Consider the following 19922-nt stretch of genomic DNA (forward strand, 5'->3'; position numbering starts at 1 on the left):
TCGTATTTTTTTTTAAAGTAATTCAGGTGAACTTAAACTTCAAGTTTAAATTGAAGACATTGTCATTTTGGTGGAAAATACATCATACTTTGGTCATTTTTCAGTCATAAAACATCAGCTTTTGGCAGATTCAATTTGAAACTTCCATGAACCGGTCTTGGTGAAGGTCTTAAACACGCATATGTAATCTATGTAAACCTGTGTGTTGGTGGGCTTATTTAAACTGTCAACATGTTTCGCAATCATAAATGATTGTCGAGGGAGAGCTTGCATGTATCAGAAATGCTAATTTAACACCGTTCACCTCAAGGCTGAGCAAAGTGTTTCTTATATTAACAGTATATTTTGGGCTATAGGTATAGTAGGTACATCAGGTACCTGTGTATCCATTACAGAGATACAGCCCTCACTCGGTTATACAAGAGCCGGATGGCTAAACCTTTTGACCCAGCTGCATACTATTGTGTCAGTGTGTTGCATTCAAAGGTTCCAAGATAAATACTTAAAACTAAGCTTATTCCTTTTTTTTTTTTTTAATTTTGTTTGTTTTCTATTTATGGGCTCTGGTTAACTCCGACCACAGTGGTCATAACACCATCTGGTATATAAATAAGGGTAAATGGTCGTAGTATTCTTCTCCTAGACTTTTATTTGTTTGCATACGTTGTTGCTAACAGCCATCGCTTCGTGTTGCATCATCCCCATGACACCAGACAACACGGCGGTAATGATGCTACTTTATCAGCAGCCGGATTCAAGGGTTAACATCTGACTCCAGAGCAGCTGAGCCATAATAACACATGACACATGTCTGCCATTAGTAAGAATTCTCCCCATGGTCGCCACACTTTCTTTTAATTTGACTAGGCTGTAACCTCCATGTGTTTTCATCTACTAAAGAACCTCTAACAGCTTGAGCCTAATCAAAGAGTTTCTCTCCCTCCTTTGTGTCTCTGGAAAAGGAAATTCAATTAGCTTAATTGGCCTGGATATTATGCTCTGTAATGTGATGTAAGCATCAGTGTCGACAAACTTCACAGGGCACTTTGGAAGCACCTCGCTAATTAGAGCAATAACTTTAATCCAAATGTTTTACTTCGACATTCCGGATGATTCTAAATTGAAATCCAGGTAATTAGCTGAAACAACCCACGAGGAGATAGCTGCACCCCTTCTTGAAAGCTGCTGACGGCAACATATAATTGAAGCATTGGTTTATTCTCTTGTTCCATGTTTGACACCTGACAACCAAAGTACCAAAATAGAAAATCCACTCTTTTTTTCCTCTGACAAGATGAAAGCCCATTGTGCTTTTAGAGCTGAACAAAGGATGGATTTGAAAAAGGAATCTCATTTGAATGGGAAATTCAAACCCTGCAACCAACATTCTTCTTTCTGAGGTTTTGTGAGCTCCACATCACCGGGACAAAACTGAAAAGGGCATTTTACAAGCTGCAGAGACAACAAACTGAGGAAATGATTGCACGTTAGATCAATCATATATCATAGGCTGCAACATGCTCTGCTGGTTAGGTTAATGGACAGAGAACAGGCTCTTTCTGGCGGCTGGTTTGCATCTAACGCGGTGCCCTTGAGCTGGATACTTAACCTTAGTTTGTTTCAGCAAACACAGTGACTTCTAAATGGATATGAAAAGTATGAAAGTCTAAAATTTCTTCAGATATAAATCTCAGCCTGACAAATATACAGGACAGAAATAACAGTTGAAGAAAAAAAGACACCACACTCACAATTAACACAATAAAACTGTATTACATTTGTGCTTAAAATTACAGTATTTACAAGCGTCCTAAAAATAAACATCTCATGCTGGATGACACATAAAAAGAAATCATTGTACAATAGCAAGCAAAAATGAATATTTATTTTATGTACACCCACAATTTACAAATTAAAGAACTTTTTTTTCCAGCTAAGAAATGGTGCTGAGCGCTGTTGCACACGCTCAGATGCTGATATTTACTACTGGACGTACTCCTCTGCAGCAGGGAGCCACCACGCCCTTAAGGTGACTGACCTGCCGCAGGGTGCAGTTACCTAAACCCAAAGCCGTGTTGAAAATCACACTGCCACCCTCAACATAAGCCAAAGGTAGATTGAGAAATCCTCAATTGGATTCAAGTATCAGCATGTCAAACAATGCCGAATTTTGGACAACGGGCGATGTACTGAATGCTTATCAAATAAATAGTGTACAAAAAGTAACCAACCCCCACCATCCCCGACCAATCCCTACACCCCTAACAACGCTACAACAACATGCCGCCATGGGCATTTCCCCACATTTCCGTTTGACCAGTGTGAAAGAAAAGGTTTTCATGAATAGAAAGACTGTCTCCAGCTAAAAATACACAGTCCTCTCTCAGAAGGTAGCCCGGGCTGCCCAAATACTGCTGAAAGTAGCTCTGACGGAATGCATTTCAGGAATGGAACAGTAACTCTTGTCACCCCATGACAGTCTCGCAAAACCACGTGTTTGTCCACAGGCATTAGGTCTGGTCCATAACGTTTAAAGCCGCATTAATTGTGTATTTTGACCACTTGGGGGCAGTAGAGCTGAAAAGATCTGAAAAAACTGTAATCCTTTTGTTGCAACGTGTTTGTTTCCCCTTTACACATCCAGCAGACACAGAGCGATGGAGCGATCTTTGTTTACACCTGATGAATAGAAGTCCAATGTTTTAGCTCTGTTTTGGTCTCCACCAATTGCTGTGAACAATACGTGGCTCTTTAGCTGCTAAATGCTCCAAGTAGTTGCTAACCTTGATTGCCGTTTGTTGCTGAGCAGGCGAGATGACATAAAGCTCAGAAGAGGTGAAAGTTGTGAGGATTTTTTGGGGCCCAATCAAAAAACTCCCTTTTCTGTGCTTGTACACATACATTTGCCTGGGGCGGTGACGCGGGTCGTCTTCTAATCGGAATTATTTTCTTGCAAGCCAATCAGAGCAGACTGGATTTTTCTGGGGAGGGGGCCTTAAAGAGACAGGCACTACAAACGGAGCATTTCAGATAGAGGGTGAAGACCGGTATATTCAGATAAACATTATGAGAAAAAGAATGTGTTTTTTGAACATTAACACATGTAAACATGTTTTAGTAGTAACTCAGAATAAAAGTATGAACCTGAAAATTAGCACGATATACCCCCTTTAATGTCCTCAAAAGCTGCCTAGTTTTTATCATGTGACACTAGTCTTCAAGGATCAATTGTCTTCTAGTGACATGATGGTCTCAAATATATGTATGTAGTGACTGTGAGAGATTCCATCCATCCAGAGAAACACACTGATTTTGTCACAAACTGTTTTTTTTGCCCGGGAGCCAACACAGCTGTGTGATTTGGAAGCATGGCGATACTATTTGATATTTGTGATCAATTTTGGAATCTTAAGGTTCTGTAAAGACATAATAGACCAGACCGAGCCTTGCAAGACGGAGAAGTCCTCAACACGCACACACACACACACATGCGCGCACACACACACACACACACACACACACACACACACACACACACACACACACACACACACACACACACACAGCAACAAATTAGTCATCAGCATTAGTTTTGCCACTCTTTTGTTTACATTCACTGTGTTTTAAATCTGATATCATACAGTAAAAAGGTTGTTACCTCGAAATTACATTGACAATACCTCAGTGTATTTTAGATTCAAGTAGAAGTTGTCCGTCCTTTTCAGATAAGAAGACACAAAACTGCTTTTGGGTACGTTAATATATATCTTGTTTTTGCTTTCCAACAGCCGGGATCAGCCGTTGGTTAGAAATTGCTCTGAGGCCGGTGTCTGTTGGTCAGAAGGTAAGAGGCAGGATCCGTCATAAACAAAGAAATGGTCAAACTATTTTATTTTCACACTTGTAGTTTGTTGTAGGATCCCCGGGCCTTTCCTGCCACATGTCTCTATGGCTATTCTGTACAGCAGAGTGTGTCCCCTCCCCTCCCGGGGAAGCTTGCTTAGTTATGTACATGTGGGGGACAGGATCTGGACAGGAGGCGATAGTGCTTTTTGTTGTGTGATTGCAAGCTCTCCTTCAGGTCTCTCTCTTGCTCCCACTCCTCCTCCTCCTTCCCCGCATCCTCCTCCTCCTCCTCCTCCTCCTCCTCCTCCTCTTCCTTGATGTTGGCCTGTGAGGGTCAGCGGACCTGGGGAGCGTAGCCCTCCTTCATCAGCCCCTCCTCATAGTCAGTCTGGCACAGGATCATGTTGTTCTTCAGGAAAAACTTGTCTCCCACACAAAACCTGCACAACACAAAGAGACAAAGAGGGGGGGGGGGTTACAATTTACATAAGCATCAAGGCAAGAATCTCATCATTAGCACGGAGCTGTAGGCTAGCAGGCATAGCCAGCTGCTAGCTTCCTGACTATTGTGCAAAATCTCTACTTAAGCGAGCATAACCTCGGTGCCAACACCCCCCCTTCAGCTACAGCCGTATGCAGGCAAGGTTCTCCTCCAGGAAACAGTCAACTCAATTACAAGGGGGCGAAATGCAGGGATGGGGGGGGGGGGGGATTAACTCTGTTCCAAGCCGGGGTTCCTTTCCACCTGCAGCTGTTACAGAAACCCCTACCGACCTCAGCAGCCGCCGGTCCTGCTCCAGCCGGGGGGTGGGGGGGTTGTGTACAGTTACGCTTGACCTTTCAGCGCAGTGCCAAGTGGAGATTATGTTGAACGCGTAAGAGCAGTAACTCTCCCTGTATTGTCCTGAGGGCTGCTTATCTCCCTCACTGTGCAGGTTAGACAAGGTCGGCAAGCAGCGGTGCCAGTGTTTACCGGGGGGTGGTGGAGCTGGGGGTTGGGGGGGGACAGCGAGCCTCGCCCCCGTTTGACTTCCTTGGATGTTGAGACTGCCGAGTTCAGGGCTGGGAGCTGCACACACAGAGATGGAGGTACCTGATGAGCAGCATTTATTCAGGGCTGCAGGGCAGATCGAGAGCATGATTTGTTGCATCCATTCGGGACCAATTAGCAGGATTCAAATACACTGTAGGTGTTGGCACAAAGTACCAAAAAGTGTGAGTGAATGGCGTGTTTCTGGAAATGAATTCCAAATGCTCTGAGAAAGAGCTGACATGAATCATGTGAAGTTGCACACACTGACGCAGCTCCTTGAATTTAGTATTTCAGCGACATATGACATGACGCTACAGTGGGACTGTCACCCACACAAGCTGATTCCACAGCACTATAGGAAATGAATCAAGGGCCTTGTTGACTCCTTCTCAGAAGCTTTGTACACAAAACTCCTTGAAACATACTAAATGTCAGGAAGTACTTTGAAAGCTGTGGCCACATTCATAAGAGACATGCACTTGAAATGAGTCAGTTTGATTCCTTATTGATACTACTTATCGGTTCGATTCGTCACTGCTTTATTATTCTTGTATGCAAACAAAGTTCCAAAATCTTTAAAATACATTCTCACCTTAACAATTAGCTAAGTGGTTAGCGTTCATTATTAGCTCATTCTTATTAGCTGACTCAGTAGTTATCGCTAACGTTACCTGCAGGGGACGAGGATGGATCGGTGCTTTAGTTTGACAAATTTAGAAGCAGTTCCCGTTTAGAACCTGGTTTGGAGGGGCATCCCTTATTTAAGATTAGCTAACTTTATCAGCAGAGAGGAACGTTTATTCTGAAATACAATTCTTCTCTTACACATGTACAGTATTGTGGTTAATGCCGGGATGCTTGCACTCCTTTATTACCTAACTAAACACTAATATCCATTCATGTGGTCTGTTTGACAAACGTCCTGTTAAAATGACCTCCTCAGAATCTATTAGTGTCTGTCTTTTCTGAGGCCCATCCCACTCCCACTTTAACTTGATCTCCCTTTATTTTTTTATTACACCCTCTCTCTCCACTCGCAGTGTCACTCTCTCTCCCTCTCTGTCATCCCCTTCCTTCTCCCCCTTTCTCGCAGCTCTTATCCCAGCCCTCCACTTATTTCACACGGCCAAATTGTTTCTGCTCGGTGAAATGTCAACAGCATATGTGACATCTGTGCACCAATTATGATGAGGATATTACACACAGCCGTGTCTAATAAAGGACCTTGTGTTGCCCTAGTATTTCCACTTTCTTAAAAACAATTGCATCTTTTATACAGATCTCTATGCTGACATATTGGTATGGTACGACTGGACTTTCAGTAAAAAATGTTTTTGTTTTATATGTTATATTCTATTGTGTTTTAATGAATTTAAATGTCCGTAACTATTGTGTATGAGAGAATATCATGGAAGTGGGCAAAAAACACAATACGAACTCCATCTGCTTATGAAACAGTGGTAGGATTGTTATCTGTCAATGTAGTCTGTTGGCTTTGAAGAGAACGTATAATGTCTGTTTGTATTCACATCTAACTCTCTGAATTATGGGTTTATTTCTGCCCTACCAGAGTTGGTGATTGTTGAAACAGTGGAAAGACTAACCAAGTGTGTTTTGATGAGTTTTCATTTGTTCCTGTTGAGTTTGAAGTGTGTTTCAATGATCAGCGCGTCAAAAGCACTGCCAATGGAGTCTTGTGGCTTTGAAAAGAGCATATTAATTGTATATTTTCTATGTTAGTTTTGTACATTAATTATAAATTCCAACAATTGTCCAAATCTCCGTTGATTTTTTTATTATATATTCATAAAGCGGCGGGAATTAGCGTGTCCACCATGGTGTCATGTTTCCATCATCATGTTTCCATCGTCATGTTTCCCCTTTCCAGTGGGAAAGGGGCTTAACCTTTTAACCTTTTAACCTTTTAACCTCTAAGCCTATTTTGAGGCCTCTGCTCGAAAATGTCATACCTATACTGAAAAGAGCTTTTCTCTATAACTACAAGGTCTATTTGAATAATTTCAATGGAATAATAACACTAACACTTGTGATCGTTTGTTAATATGTGTACATATCAGTGTATGTGTTACTGGTAAATGCTGAATGAATATAACACACAGCTCAAATTGAAAATGTTCAGGTTCGCCTGGAAAAAAAAGCACTTTTGTCTTTGAAATAATGCAGCAGTAAGCCTGGAACTCTCCACAATCATAGCACATGTCAGCAGTCCTTTTTACACAGGACAGTACAGAGAGTTCATGCCAGGTCAAGCCAAAATTCTGAATTTTCCGAATTTTGGGACCAGGTTTCCAGCTGTTCTATTCTAATTTTATATACCATATAACTATATATTTCAATTGTTTTATCACTAACAGGGTTCAATCTATCTATTATAGCAGTTTGGCATCATTTTGAACCATTTTTTATCTCTCAGGGGCCTGATTTATGTGTTTTATGTGATTTTTTTCCGTCGCTCCCTGTGTGTGTATGGGCAGTTTTCGAAGCCTATGATTGGTCGATTTGCACATGTGATACGTCTTAGAATGCGGAAATGAGTGTAGAATGCAGTGGGCCGGTCAGTCAGGTGATTGACAGACTTTTTAGCCACTAAAACTCCAAAAGAGTTGCGCAACAGCGTCGAAATCATTCGCTGAAAAGTAAAAGGAGGACTACCTATGCATAAATGCCTCGATTATCTCTATTTTACTCTCAAAAGAAAGAGAGGGACCGGCACATAATGTAGCGAAAGGATTTAAGTGGATGTACAGAGTTTTTCACCCAGAAAACCAGCTCAAGGTACGATGCGTTTCAAATTGTTTGCTCTGCGGTTGGTTGATCTTGTGTGTGTTCCACGGTGTAACGTTTGAAGGAGAGAAATATGGAAGATATCTGCGGATTCAGGGTGGAATTCTCATGCTTGTTAAGCTATCGTTCGGCCATGACGGTCTCTTTTTTTGTGATGATATCTGCCTTCGGTGAGCGTAGGTATTGTGCTAGAACTTGGTAGTTTATATATTACTTTGTGTATAGTTGTGTTTTGAGTGAGTAAAATGACTTTTTGTATTTTTTCTCAGAATCTCGTCGTTAAGTAGGTATATAGCATGTGGGTAAAACTCATTATATTCGTTTCGGAAAAGTGATTTATATGACGCTCTTCTTCGCAAAACACTCTAGCGACACCCCCGCTCGGGATTAACAGGTTAAACGTGTGCATTGTTATCAACAACTGTAACATGTCTCAGCCCTGTAGGTCTGGACTCACTGTTTACATTGTGTTCATTAGAAATATGTATGAACAGTTTTGCCCTCTAGACCTGTTTACACATTTTTGTCGGAACTAATTCATTTGAAGCGCTTGCCATGCTGCGCCAACATCTGAAATTGGTGTTCAATTAGGGTTGAGATCTGCCTACGGTAAAGACCATAGCATATGGTTTAATGCAATTTCAAACTCATTCAGTGAGCCCCTGAACCCTGTGTGGAAGCATCTGCTTTCATTATCTAGCATTTACTCAGGTTCAGGTTTTTCCCTTATTTTGTCACCCATATGTGCTTATAACATGTGTAACTGTGTGAGCAGCTCATCGGAGCTATAGCTCAACCTTCATTAAAGGTCCCCCTTAACACCACATCTGTTGGTATCTACACAGTTGGGCAATCATATCATGGTTTCTATCTTTACAGTCAGTCAGCTTCTCTTCCCCTCTCCCTGTACTGCCTTCACTTCCCTCCTTCCTCTACTTGGAGGTGACTGTGACTAATGAGTCTTTAGAGACCTCTTGTTGTAGGAGGAAGAGAAAGAATGGCTTCCACAGGCACACACTTAAAAGATGTATTGCGATGCCAGCGATTTGCCTCGGAGGCCCGTGTTAACTAGAGTATTCACTTTCCACTCAAATGAAGAAACAGGGAGATTGTCAAAGAGAGAAAATAGTCTCAACTGCACCAAATCTAATTACTGTTAGGATGCATACAGGTTCAGAAACACTTGGCCCTGTGACACTGATTCTTAATTGTAACGGCATGTTGTAAATCTTCTTTGGCAGATTGCTGGTGGGCAATCAGACGGCAGCACAAGGACACACTGAAGATGAGGGAGTGTAATGTAGAGAGTATCATTTCAGGAGGAGACTGACGTGTTTTTGTCTGTATATAAATGTCTGTAACTCTAGTTACTGTGCTAAATGTCTACTGCTGTTATATTTGAAAACGTTGTTTTTTTTCTCATTCCGTCTCAGTCTATGAGACTCAGCGCTCACAGATGTCTGGTTACTGTACCCCCAACAAAATCAATTGTTAATCAAACAATGTGGCCACAAATGGAGGAAGCCATCATATTAACTGTGTTGCACCATTCAGTTCAATATGCCCCTGCCCTGCCAGAGTATAAAGACCATGAAAGACATGCAACGCTGTCATGAGACCGGGGTGGATGGTACAAATACTACCTTGAATGATGTGTGTTAACTTACTGCCTCATTAGTGACTCTAACAAGTAGTCCCTACAACGAGGACGTAAATATCAAAAACGTTCCTGATTCATATTTAAATATTTAATTCAAACAAATGTAACAAGTTGTCAGATGTCTGAATAGAAAAATAGTGGAACGGATTGTTGTGACTTCTAGATGTAATCACAGTATGTCATCGCAACCCTTTCCCTGAACTGGAGAATAAGTACTTTTTTTTCAGTACTTGACCTAAAAGGAGTAATATGCAGTTAAGATAATCACTGGCTAATGTATTTTTGCATCCAATTTATACACTAAAACCATTTTGTCACTCATGAATGGCCGTAAAATAAACAGAAAATATTAAATGGATGAATAACAACGCTACCTTACCATAGCAGCAGAGGTGCAGACATTTCTTTTAACATGGAGGTGAAAAAAACATTAAGAGAATCAAGTTTAAGTGACTACTAATAGAAATTAATAATCACTACATATAAGAAGTAAACAGGACTCAGTACTGACTTGCTGCTGTCTTGACGAAGCGGTCTGGGAGCATTTTCACTTTTGCATAGCAGATAAGCCATTTTCAGGTTGCAGAGGTTTCTGAGCACCACATTGCTGAGTCTAAAATACTTCTTACTTTTGAGGATCGTGGGCGAGGTTTTTTTAGCGGCAGCTTGTTCTCTGGGGAATGGATGCTTTCACCGGGCACCATCGCATGTTATGTAAATCCACGTAATTTTGTTATCGATGACGACAAATATATCGACGAACCCCACCAGCTTTACAAGGATGCATAAATATATTTTCCTGTGCCACTTTCATGTCAGTATTTCAAATGCTGCCTCACATTTTCATCTATCCTAAAGGTTCTTCCAAATGCATTCCCCGTTTGCAGCCTTTGGAACAGACAGCCCCTAAAATGTGTACATTACTAGTGAACCCATTATGACGAGACCTTAAGGGATGTGAACTTTGATGGTAACACATTTGGGGTCTTCAGAAAGCTCAAAATATCTGTAGTGGTTATTGGTTGAAACACTGTTCTATCATCTCCATGAGCAGAGATAAACTGACATTTATTTGTAAAGAATGTGTCATTTTTACTTGAAATTTTGGAGGATTACGCAGTGAAATTGTGTTCTCTAGTAAGCTGGCTGCACAGGCTCCCAGTTCTCAACACCAATCATACACAAAGTGACAACTGTGTCCCTTATTGGCTATTAGGCCCCTGTCTAACAAGCCTAACTCGTGACATACAAGGCACCAGTGGCTGAGTTTAGCTGTGCTGAACCCAATTGGTGTCAGTCTCTCCTTCCAGGGCTCCAGTATGGAGCATCCTCCCTTATCAGCAGTGACCTTCCCCTGCACTGTCACCCATCCTGCTCTCCTCCGCTCCCCTCTACTCTAACCTTCCTTCAGCCTCCCTAGACTGTGGCCTCCAGCTCATCAGGGGGAAATTGGGCCAGCACTCGCTAGATGATGAGGCTGGACGACAGCCCCATCGATTAGCTGTCCCCCAGGGCTGATCTGTGGCTAACTGCTTGCTGGATGGAGTCTCATATCTCTGTCCTTATTCCCAACACCCCCACCCTCGCCAACAGCCCCTTCTCCTTTCAGAACTAGCCCCCCTGTCCCTTTGGCTCAGAGACCACTCCCTTCCTCCAGCTCAGGTAGGAAAAATAACAGGTCTGGCTGGTGGGAAGGTCACGACGGTAGATTTATGTCCAGTTTAACAGAGTAAGGCCACATTTGGTGCAGACATGAGCAATCAGAGCCAATGTAGGATCCTATATTTCCACTGATAGACCAGGGACAGGAGCTATTCACTCCCCTCAGCTTGATACCATTTCAAAGTCGTGCACGGACCGAAGAGAGGAGTGGGGGTTGGTGGTGGACTTTTGCTCTCTGGCAGATAAACAAGTAAGATAACTGGTGAGGCTTTTCCATTTATCTTATTCCCGAAGCAGGTTCAGCTCTCAATGCTTCTTTCGTGGCAAGCATGAGATTGCTGCCAATTTGATGGCGATGATGACAAAGAAGAAGAAAGCGGTTGCGGGTCATGATTGCCGTGACTTGTCCACTCTAAGCCACCGGGCCGGTCTTTCTGTCTGGCATAAACTGGCCTAAAACTTAAACAAGGCCCTAAATAGCTTAGTAATGACCATTAGAGTCCTGCAGAGAGCCTGTGATGAAATCAGAATAATCACTGTGGGATAGAGTAGGGTGGATGTACCCACAAAGCAACTGACGGCACGGATAGATGCATGAGTGAGTATGTTTGTGTGCGGTGGGGGGTGGCTGTATGTTCACACTTAATTGTAGCGATCCAACCTTCAAACAGCAAAACAGACTGACCCGCAGGAGCGACGGGTAATTACACCGCGGGACCCCTGCTGACCTCGCGATCGCCTGCTCTGTTTATCAGATTTCACATTTTCTGATGATGTTCCGCAGAGAAATCTCTGGGCCATTTGTGAGATGGATTAGATTGCTTTATTGAAGGGCCTGTCGGGGGAAGGGGGGGTCGATGGGGGGAGGGGGGCTTTCATGTTTGTTTGAGGCTGGGAAACGAGAGGGGACAGAGCGGGTGTAGATGAACAAGGCGGCAGATCGGTATGCCAGACAAAGACCAGAAGCCCATTTCCAGGCAACGAGACGCTGAGAAACTATTCAGGAAATCTTAAGTGAGATCTCCTGATAGATCTCAGGCTGAGGCTGGGAACATTTGTAAAAGGTCATTCTATTAATCTGGATATAAATGTTGAGAAACTCGCTCAGACTAGACTTATTTAGTGATGTTGCATTCATCGCTGATAGCATTAAAGAGACAGTTCCCCCCCAAATCAACAAGACGCTATTCATCATTTTAGATTGTTTTGGTCTGAGATGAGAAAGTTTGAGATATCGGTTGTAGAGATGTATGCCAATATGATGGAAGTAGACAGCACTGAGCTTCTGGCGCTCAAAGCACCCAAAAATATAAATATTCATCAGACAAGTTTTTAGTGAACACTTGGGCTTAACTTTTGTAAGATATCATACCACCCGTTGTACGAGGATAAGTTGAGCTGGTAGGTGTAATTAGATAGAAAGAAAATAGTTCCGACATGAAGCTGCTCACAACAAGGTCTGTGGATCATCTTGAGTAACATGGTCATGGTTTCTGTTGATTTTTCTCAAATAGATTTTTTGGTGCGTGGAGCACCACAAGCAGAGGGCCATCTACTTTCATTATAATGGAGAGAAGGCAGAAATCTAAACGGCAGATATCTCAAACACTCCAACCCTAACACCAAACTATCTTGATTGATAAATAGCACTACAGGTAAGAGGAAAGATATGTCATTTGGATCTTGGGGTGAACTGTCACCTTAAACCTGCTCTGAATTCCAAATCTTCCGAGACTAAATCTTGCAGTGGCATAAAACTCCAAAAGAGTTCCTCTCAGAACAACAGCCTGCTAGTAGGCTCATATTTGTAGACAGAAGGTAAAAAAAGACATTTCTGCATCAGAGCTTTATTTTGTAAGTTTACACTCCCATTGAAATATCTTGTCTCTAGGATGTGAACTCACTTTTAAATTCATATTCCTGCACAGGTGTTTCTCCCCCATTGTAGAGAAACAAAATGGAAAACAAAAAGTCAGAGCTGAGGAACAGCTTCAATTAAAGCTGGTGCCACGCCATAAATCTTGGCCGGGCACCGGTGAAATTGTGATGGGCATCTGAACGGTGCTTGCGAGGCCACAGCGGACCATGTGAAACACACTGACGTCGATTTTATTCAACAGTTCATCAACTGGCCTAATGTAAAAAGAAAGATTTGCTGGCGCTTTAATGGGTTTTAATGTGGGGGAGCAGAGTTGGCCTGCCTGGGTCTGGCTGATGAAGATTAGCTGACTTCTTCCATTAGGAGAGGCTGTCTGGTGCAGCCGGCTGAAGTGGCAAGACAATAACCGAGTGCTAATTGTGCGTAACAAGGTCCTTTGCCTTTAGCATGCGCAATGTGTCTGGGTCGTGTGTGTGTGTGTGTGTGTGTGTGTGTGTGTGTGTGTGTGTGTGTGTGTGTGTGTGTGTGTGTGTGTGTGTGTGTGTGTGTGTGTGTGTGTGTGTGTGTGTGTGTGTGTGTGTGTGTGTGTGTGTGTGTGTGTGTGTGTGTGTGTGTGTGTGTGTGTGTGTGTGTGTGTGTGTGTGTGTGTGTGTGTGTGTGTGTGTGTGTGTGTGGTTGCATTCGGGTGCTTGTGGGCGACTGTGGCTCAGTGGTAGAGCAGGATCGTCCTTCAATCAGAGGATCGGCGGTTCGATCCCCGGCTCTGCTAGTCCATGTCGATGTGTCCTTGGGCAAGACACTTAACCCCAAATTGCTCCTGCGGGTTGTTCCTGCGGTGTGTGAATGTGTGTGAATGTTAGATAGTTGTGATGGGCAGGTGCACCTTGCATGGGTTAAGGTAGCCCCTGTCATCAGTGTGTGAATGATGACATGTAGTGTTAAAGTTCTTTGAGTGGTCAGTCCATTTACCATTTATCCGTCTGCAACAAAGGCAAGTTTGGGAACGGAGGTGAGAGAAACATAGGATGGCGGCCAACACGTAACCTTCCTGACGTTCTCCCGAGGTTTTCTATTTGTGTTGTTGATGGTGTAACCTTCAAAAAACCTTTGATAACATTTTGGTATGTTCATTAGCTTCAAGAAGATTTTCAGACAGTGTTCCATCAAAGAGACATGGCAGCATGTATTCTTTGAGGCGCTCCTGTTTGGACAATGTTCCTGCAAGGTTCCCAGAACTATGCAAAGGAATTTAACATTCGTTGAGAAGACTTTTTGGGGCCCAGGGCATGCAGGGCTTTAGTACTTTTTTCCACAAAGAGTTTGTGGGATCTTGTAATGGCTTCTGAAAACCTCCTTCCGACAGCATTTAAGGGATTTAAATGTGAGTTATTCAAACAATCAGTTCTTCCACTGTTCATGTGTACAACTACTAGCAACACATTTGTTTTCTCATCCTCCAACTCGTCAGATACCAACGGCTTGGTCAGCGGCCCTACACTGCAAACTATGATGATCTAGGTACTACTCTAGAGGAGGTTTTGGGCGTGTCAGGGACAGCCAGTTAGTTTCCACTCATTACATGCATACATCTTTTCAAATACAGACTTCCCACAGAGGTTTACTTAGATTTACCTAGCAATGAAACTACTCAGATTCAGAAAAAGATCATGGTTTGGGTTGAAATATGGATGTTGGTTTTGTAAAATTAGAATGTTTGTTCTATAACTAGTGTAACTTAAGTATGGAAGTTATGTAAAACAACTACGGTATACGCTGACTTGGTTTTATACGGGACAAGAACAGCCTTCTCCTGAGTGAAAGTCCTGTGTTTGTTTGACCTATCCAACCTCCCCGTCCTACTACCCTTCCATTTTAATGAGAGACTATCTGAACTATTTAAACTATTATTCATGAAAAGACTACAGCCGTTCAGAATAGTATGAACACTGTTGTCTTAAAGTGTCATACATACTGGTTCATTTGAAGGAGACACTGCATACTGCTACAGAGACCAATGTCCAAATTGGCAATCGTGTTTTTTCAAACAGTCCATCAAACACTACACTGTCACTGACAATGTTTTTGTGTCACTGTGAAACTTCTGTTTCAATGTTTCTAATACTCCATCCATGTATGTAAAGGAGGGTGGACAAAAGCACTATTACAAATCAATCCACAACCAATAACTATGAACTCAGATACTGAATATTGTAGGCTTTACGGAGAGGGGACATATTTTAGGGCTGTTGTATTGGATTGTAATAAATTGAAACAATGTACATAATAAACCCATTGTACGGGTACCAGAGAGGTTCAGTAAGGGTGACACTAGCTTTTATTAAACAAGGCTTTTTCTATCACCGAGTTCAATGCTTCCAGCCAGCTCCCTCTCCTCTGCTGCTGTATGTCCTAAAATCTCTGACCACATCCTGTCTACAGAATGCAGAAGAAGACTGGGTCATGAAGACTGATGGGGAGCATATGTATGGACATGTAACTGCACTTATCGCTCTAGGTGGACAGCATACAGCAGTAGTCTAGGATTGGAATCACTGCGCCAGGTCCAGCAGGTGTCCCCGAGGCCCCGGTTTGTCTTCTTGGCCACTGGTTAGAGTGATGAATCTACAATGTGGGATCTTTGTTTCAACTTTCAGCAGCACTTGAGATTCACCATGCTGCAGTCTCGCTTCCCTGACCGGCCATCTGCCTCGACGCAGGTACAAGAGAGGAGCAGGAGAGCGGTCCAATCACTCACCTCTGATTGCAGAGCTGGCACGCGAAGCAGTCCAGGTGGTAGACGTTCTCTTTGGCCCTCATGACCATCTCGAAGGCTGGAATTAGCTTGCTGCAGGCTGCGCAGTTCCCTGTAACGCCAAACAACCTGAGATAACAAAAACACAAAGAAGACACACGATGTTAGTCATTCCCCCAAAATCTCAGTACACAAGAGGAAGTCTGGGAGGTGACTTCATTCATTTTTATTTTAATATTCGCCAAGGGGTTTCCTGTCCAGTTTGTTTGCCTGTTTGTCAGCAGGACCATGGAGAAACTACTGGCCATATTTTCATGAAACTTGGTTGAAGACTGCAGCATGGGCCAAGGAAAAACCCAAATCATGGGGTAGATACACACATTATGTTTTACTTATCGAACAGCCTTGGCGGAGGTCTGACTTGTTATTTAGGTGTGGGTCTATTGGATCTTTTCCAGAGTGTACAGGTTTCCCACTGACTGTTGATGGCATGATATAACATTTAATATAAAAGCTCACTGCTGTCATACGTGTTCTGATGAAAAGTTGTCAGGGGATTTGTCAGTCCATTAGTTTTAAATAAAAACAATAAAAAGTAGAAGGGCACTGGGAGAGAGCAGACCTCCACCAAGGCCACATGCCCTATCTCGCAATGATAAAGAAAGTGAAAAGTAATGTGGATCGGAAAAATGTAATGGGTTCTTCTATGGTCCATGCTAAGCCCTTCCACCAAGTTACATGAAAATAGGGTAGTTTTAAAGTTTCAAATTAACTCTTTGGCGTAGGTAATGATCAAGACATGAGATAAATGTTTTGGGAACACAACAGTTTAACTCCACTGTCCCAATGGACGAAACAAGTCCAGAATTTGTGCACTTGACTCCACCCACCACTGTGTCCCACACATTAGAACAGAATTACAAGAGACCGACTGCTTGTGCTGCTTCTCGGTGCCTCTGAGAACCAGAGTGACAGCTGTCAAAGAGATTGCAGTAAACACACTAACATGAGCTAGTGAGACAGATAGGGTCTCTGAATCAGGCACCAAAATAGGTTGTACAGAGCCGGGCAACAGTAGCGCAGTAAAGAATAGCAGGGCAACAGCTTGTGCTGTAGAAATAGATGGGCCATGGCTAGCACTACTGCCCAGGGAGGACCCTATTATCTCTCCTCCTGCTCCGGGGACATTAATGTGAGTATTCATTACGGATTCAGGGCTGTTACTTCACAGCGACCTAGACCAGACTAGCAAGGAAAAAAAAATCTGATAACGAAATCATATAACAAAATAACCTATTAGGCAGACTTCTTCAGGCACTTTTAGCCGTCGTTGTTAAAATGATAAAACGGCATGCCACTCTCAGAGTCTGTAAGAGATCGCAATCTGATAAATGATCTCAGGGCTCGGGATATTCAGGGTTGTTTATTAACCTTCAGAAAGTATGTTTCCCCGAGGCAAAGGAAGCAGATAGATTGTGCCCTCATGAATATCTACAGAATTAAGAGCCACTGTCAACACACCTTGAGACAATGAAGGATATCTCTTGCAACATGGTAGGTGGGAGAAAACAAAGAGGGACAATTCGATGGATTAGTACTGACTTAATTAAAAGAATTATGCCTTTTCCTTTGAGCAATCTAAATTTAGATACATTTGTGGTATCTCTTGTTCTTTCTCTTTTCTGCACAAATGTGCATTGCCGGAAGGCCTTCACATGAAATAGATATTTCATTTGTTTTTCTCCTTACAAAGTCGAGTAATTGATCTAAAAAAAAACTTTAAAAAAGAGGAAGAAATGATAGATTTGTGCGAGATAATGAGCATGTTTGAGCAGAACAGCAGCACTTTGTAAGGCATCTTACAACTCAAAGAGTCACAATGCAGCCGCCTCTCACCATGCAGGGGCGAGTGTCCTTGTCTTCCAGTAATCTGAGTCATTTTCAGATAGCATGCACTCAAGGCTCTGTATTATAAATGATGGAAGGTATTCGTGTAAAAAAGTGATGTTTTAAGCTTTTTGCCTGCCAGCTTGAATCAAAACAGTCCTCTGTTTCACTGTTCGCCGTGTCTGTCCTCACTCTTTTTTTTCAAATTTAAGGTGGCCTGCGCGGCTGAAAAGACTGTCACACTACTTTGCTCTGAGAAATTCTGGGTGAAGATCTTTTTATCTGTGAACAACCAGCGTTTGTGTGTGATTCTGAGAGAGGATGGACGGACAGAGACAGACAGACAGACGATCGATAGATAAATGGTAAGAGGACTGTACTGTGTACTGTGAACTGCTTTTCTAGCCCGACCACTCAAAGCGCTGTAACACTACATGTCATCATTCACCCATTCATACACTGATGAGGACTATCATGCAAGGTGCCACCTGCCCATCAGGACTCTAAACTAATCATTCATACTCAGTTACATGGATGGATGGATGGATGGATGAATTAGCAAGAAACACAATGTGCAAAAAACTCGACTGTAGTTTAGTTTTTGATCAGGGCAATCTAAAGTTAATGAAGTAAGCACACCAGTTCAAATTCATTTCTTACAGGTAGTTGTATTAGGCAAGAGTGGAAACCAACATCCAAGCTGAGGTTATTGGACTGAAAATGAAATTCTATTCCTGAGAATATTTTTCATATACATGCAGCGATTTTACTTACTAAGGAAATGGAATCCATATAAAAGACCCTTTCAATAACATCAAATCAAATACAAATTTTAAAATAAAAAAAAATCCAAAGACCCTCAGGGTTTCCAAACCGAACATCCAAACTTCTGGCTGCTTCTCATCCACTTTTTTTGCTGTATAATTCATCCCGTACCTTCCTGTGCTACTTCCACCACTGCTGTAAATGATTAAACACCGCCTTATGGGAACAATACATACATTCATTACATACACTCAAATCTTCAATCTTTTTTAGTGTCTTCGACAAGCTGAGCCAAAGAAGTGGAGAGGCTGATAAGGCTCTTCAGAGATTTGCCCAAACTGTATCTGTGGCAGCGCCAGCATGTAGCCAGCCGGCTCGCTGGGCTCTTGTGTGGCAAACACTCCTCAAACCGGCAGCGCGCTGGAAGCCCCGACTCACCCTTTGGGGAGGGAAGATGGATGGAGCGTACCTGCCACTCGTCTTTTGCTGCTCCGCCAGTTTGATGCCACAGACGCTAATGGCTCTCAAGGGAGGAGGCAAATTAAGCGTGGTTTGGTTGCAATGAATTCAAAGGCCCAGGCTCCAACACAATCAGAGGATGACGGTTTAGAGGCCTTATGCCTGGGACTCAGTGCCTTCAGCGCTGGATTATAATATTATAGTTGGTAATAAATATATACATTTCTAATGCATCTCTGTCAGGCTTACAACAGCAGAGCTGTCTGCCATATCTAGAGGGCTTCTAACTGTGGGTCTGCTTAAAACAAAAAGAAAGAAAACAGAATAACGTATGTAGCAGGCTTGACATACACTTCATATTCATGGCTGACAAGACAGCATGTATATTTAAAGAGGTTGAGGATACAACATGAAATTAAAATTCATGCTTTGCTCAAATCCGAATTTGAAAGAGAATCGAGGCAGTCGATGCCCAATACCTTGCTTCAGTCAAAAGGCATTCACTGTGCATTACAGCCTGGTACGGCTCAGTGGTACCTATTTGATGAGAGAAAAACAGACACCAATTAAATTATTCCACAAGGCTTTAGCCCAGTGGACCCCAAAACCCAATCTGAGCGTGCAGACCCCCGCCCATTGTGGAGAATGCGGGAGTGGTGTCATGCCAAAGCTTTTTCTGAGCTTTGTCGAGCTAAATCCCAAATACAATGACCGCCCAATTACTGGGGTGTAGGAAGTAAAATGCATAATGCTGGAATACATACATGGAGGCACAGATACTGTACGAAAGCAAGCATGTCTGATGTCTTCATGGGAACTGTTGAGTACCGAAGAAATAGTCCCAATGACTGTGTTGTGGATTAATCCGTGGGGAGCGACAATAGTCAGGTTTCTATGGCAATGTTTAATAGAATTTTTAGGAAATCTGCAAAAGAATCTGCAAAAAGAACACCTGTTTCCATCTGCTACCGCTTTGCAATTAAGCAGCAGGTGGTTCCAATTCTCGAGTCAGAAAGTCATTATACTATTGTGGAAGAGGGGACACAACCAGATGACGAAATTAAAAGAGCGCCAATCGACCTCAAACGCTGAAAAACAATATAGAGAACCCAATGGAGGACAATGATTTGGAGAAGTCGGTGGAATTATGACATTTCTGTTTGTTTCATATATT

At 42.6% G+C, this 19922-nt stretch overlaps 1 protein-coding gene across 1 annotated transcript in view; it reads right to left on the bottom strand.

Annotated features, from left to right (window-relative positions):
• Positions 1–4180: 4180 nt before the first annotated feature.
• lmo3 (LIM domain only 3) overlaps positions 4181–19922 on the bottom strand; it is a gene marked incomplete at its 3' end in the record, with an annotated part of 43693 nt that continues 27951 nt past the window's right edge. The window contains exons 3-4 of the mRNA XM_079184227.1: positions 15641–15766; positions 4181–4286 (exon numbers count right to left, since the gene is read on the bottom strand). Coding sequence (XP_079040353.1) covers positions 4181–4286; positions 15641–15766 — 232 coding nt within the window. The remainder of the gene's footprint in view (positions 4287–15640; positions 15767–19922) is intronic.

The sequence above is a fragment of the Pholis gunnellus genome (assembly GCF_910591455.1).
Source record: "Pholis gunnellus genome assembly, chromosome: 22".
Taxonomy (NCBI): Eukaryota; Metazoa; Chordata; class Actinopteri; order Perciformes; family Pholidae; genus Pholis; species Pholis gunnellus.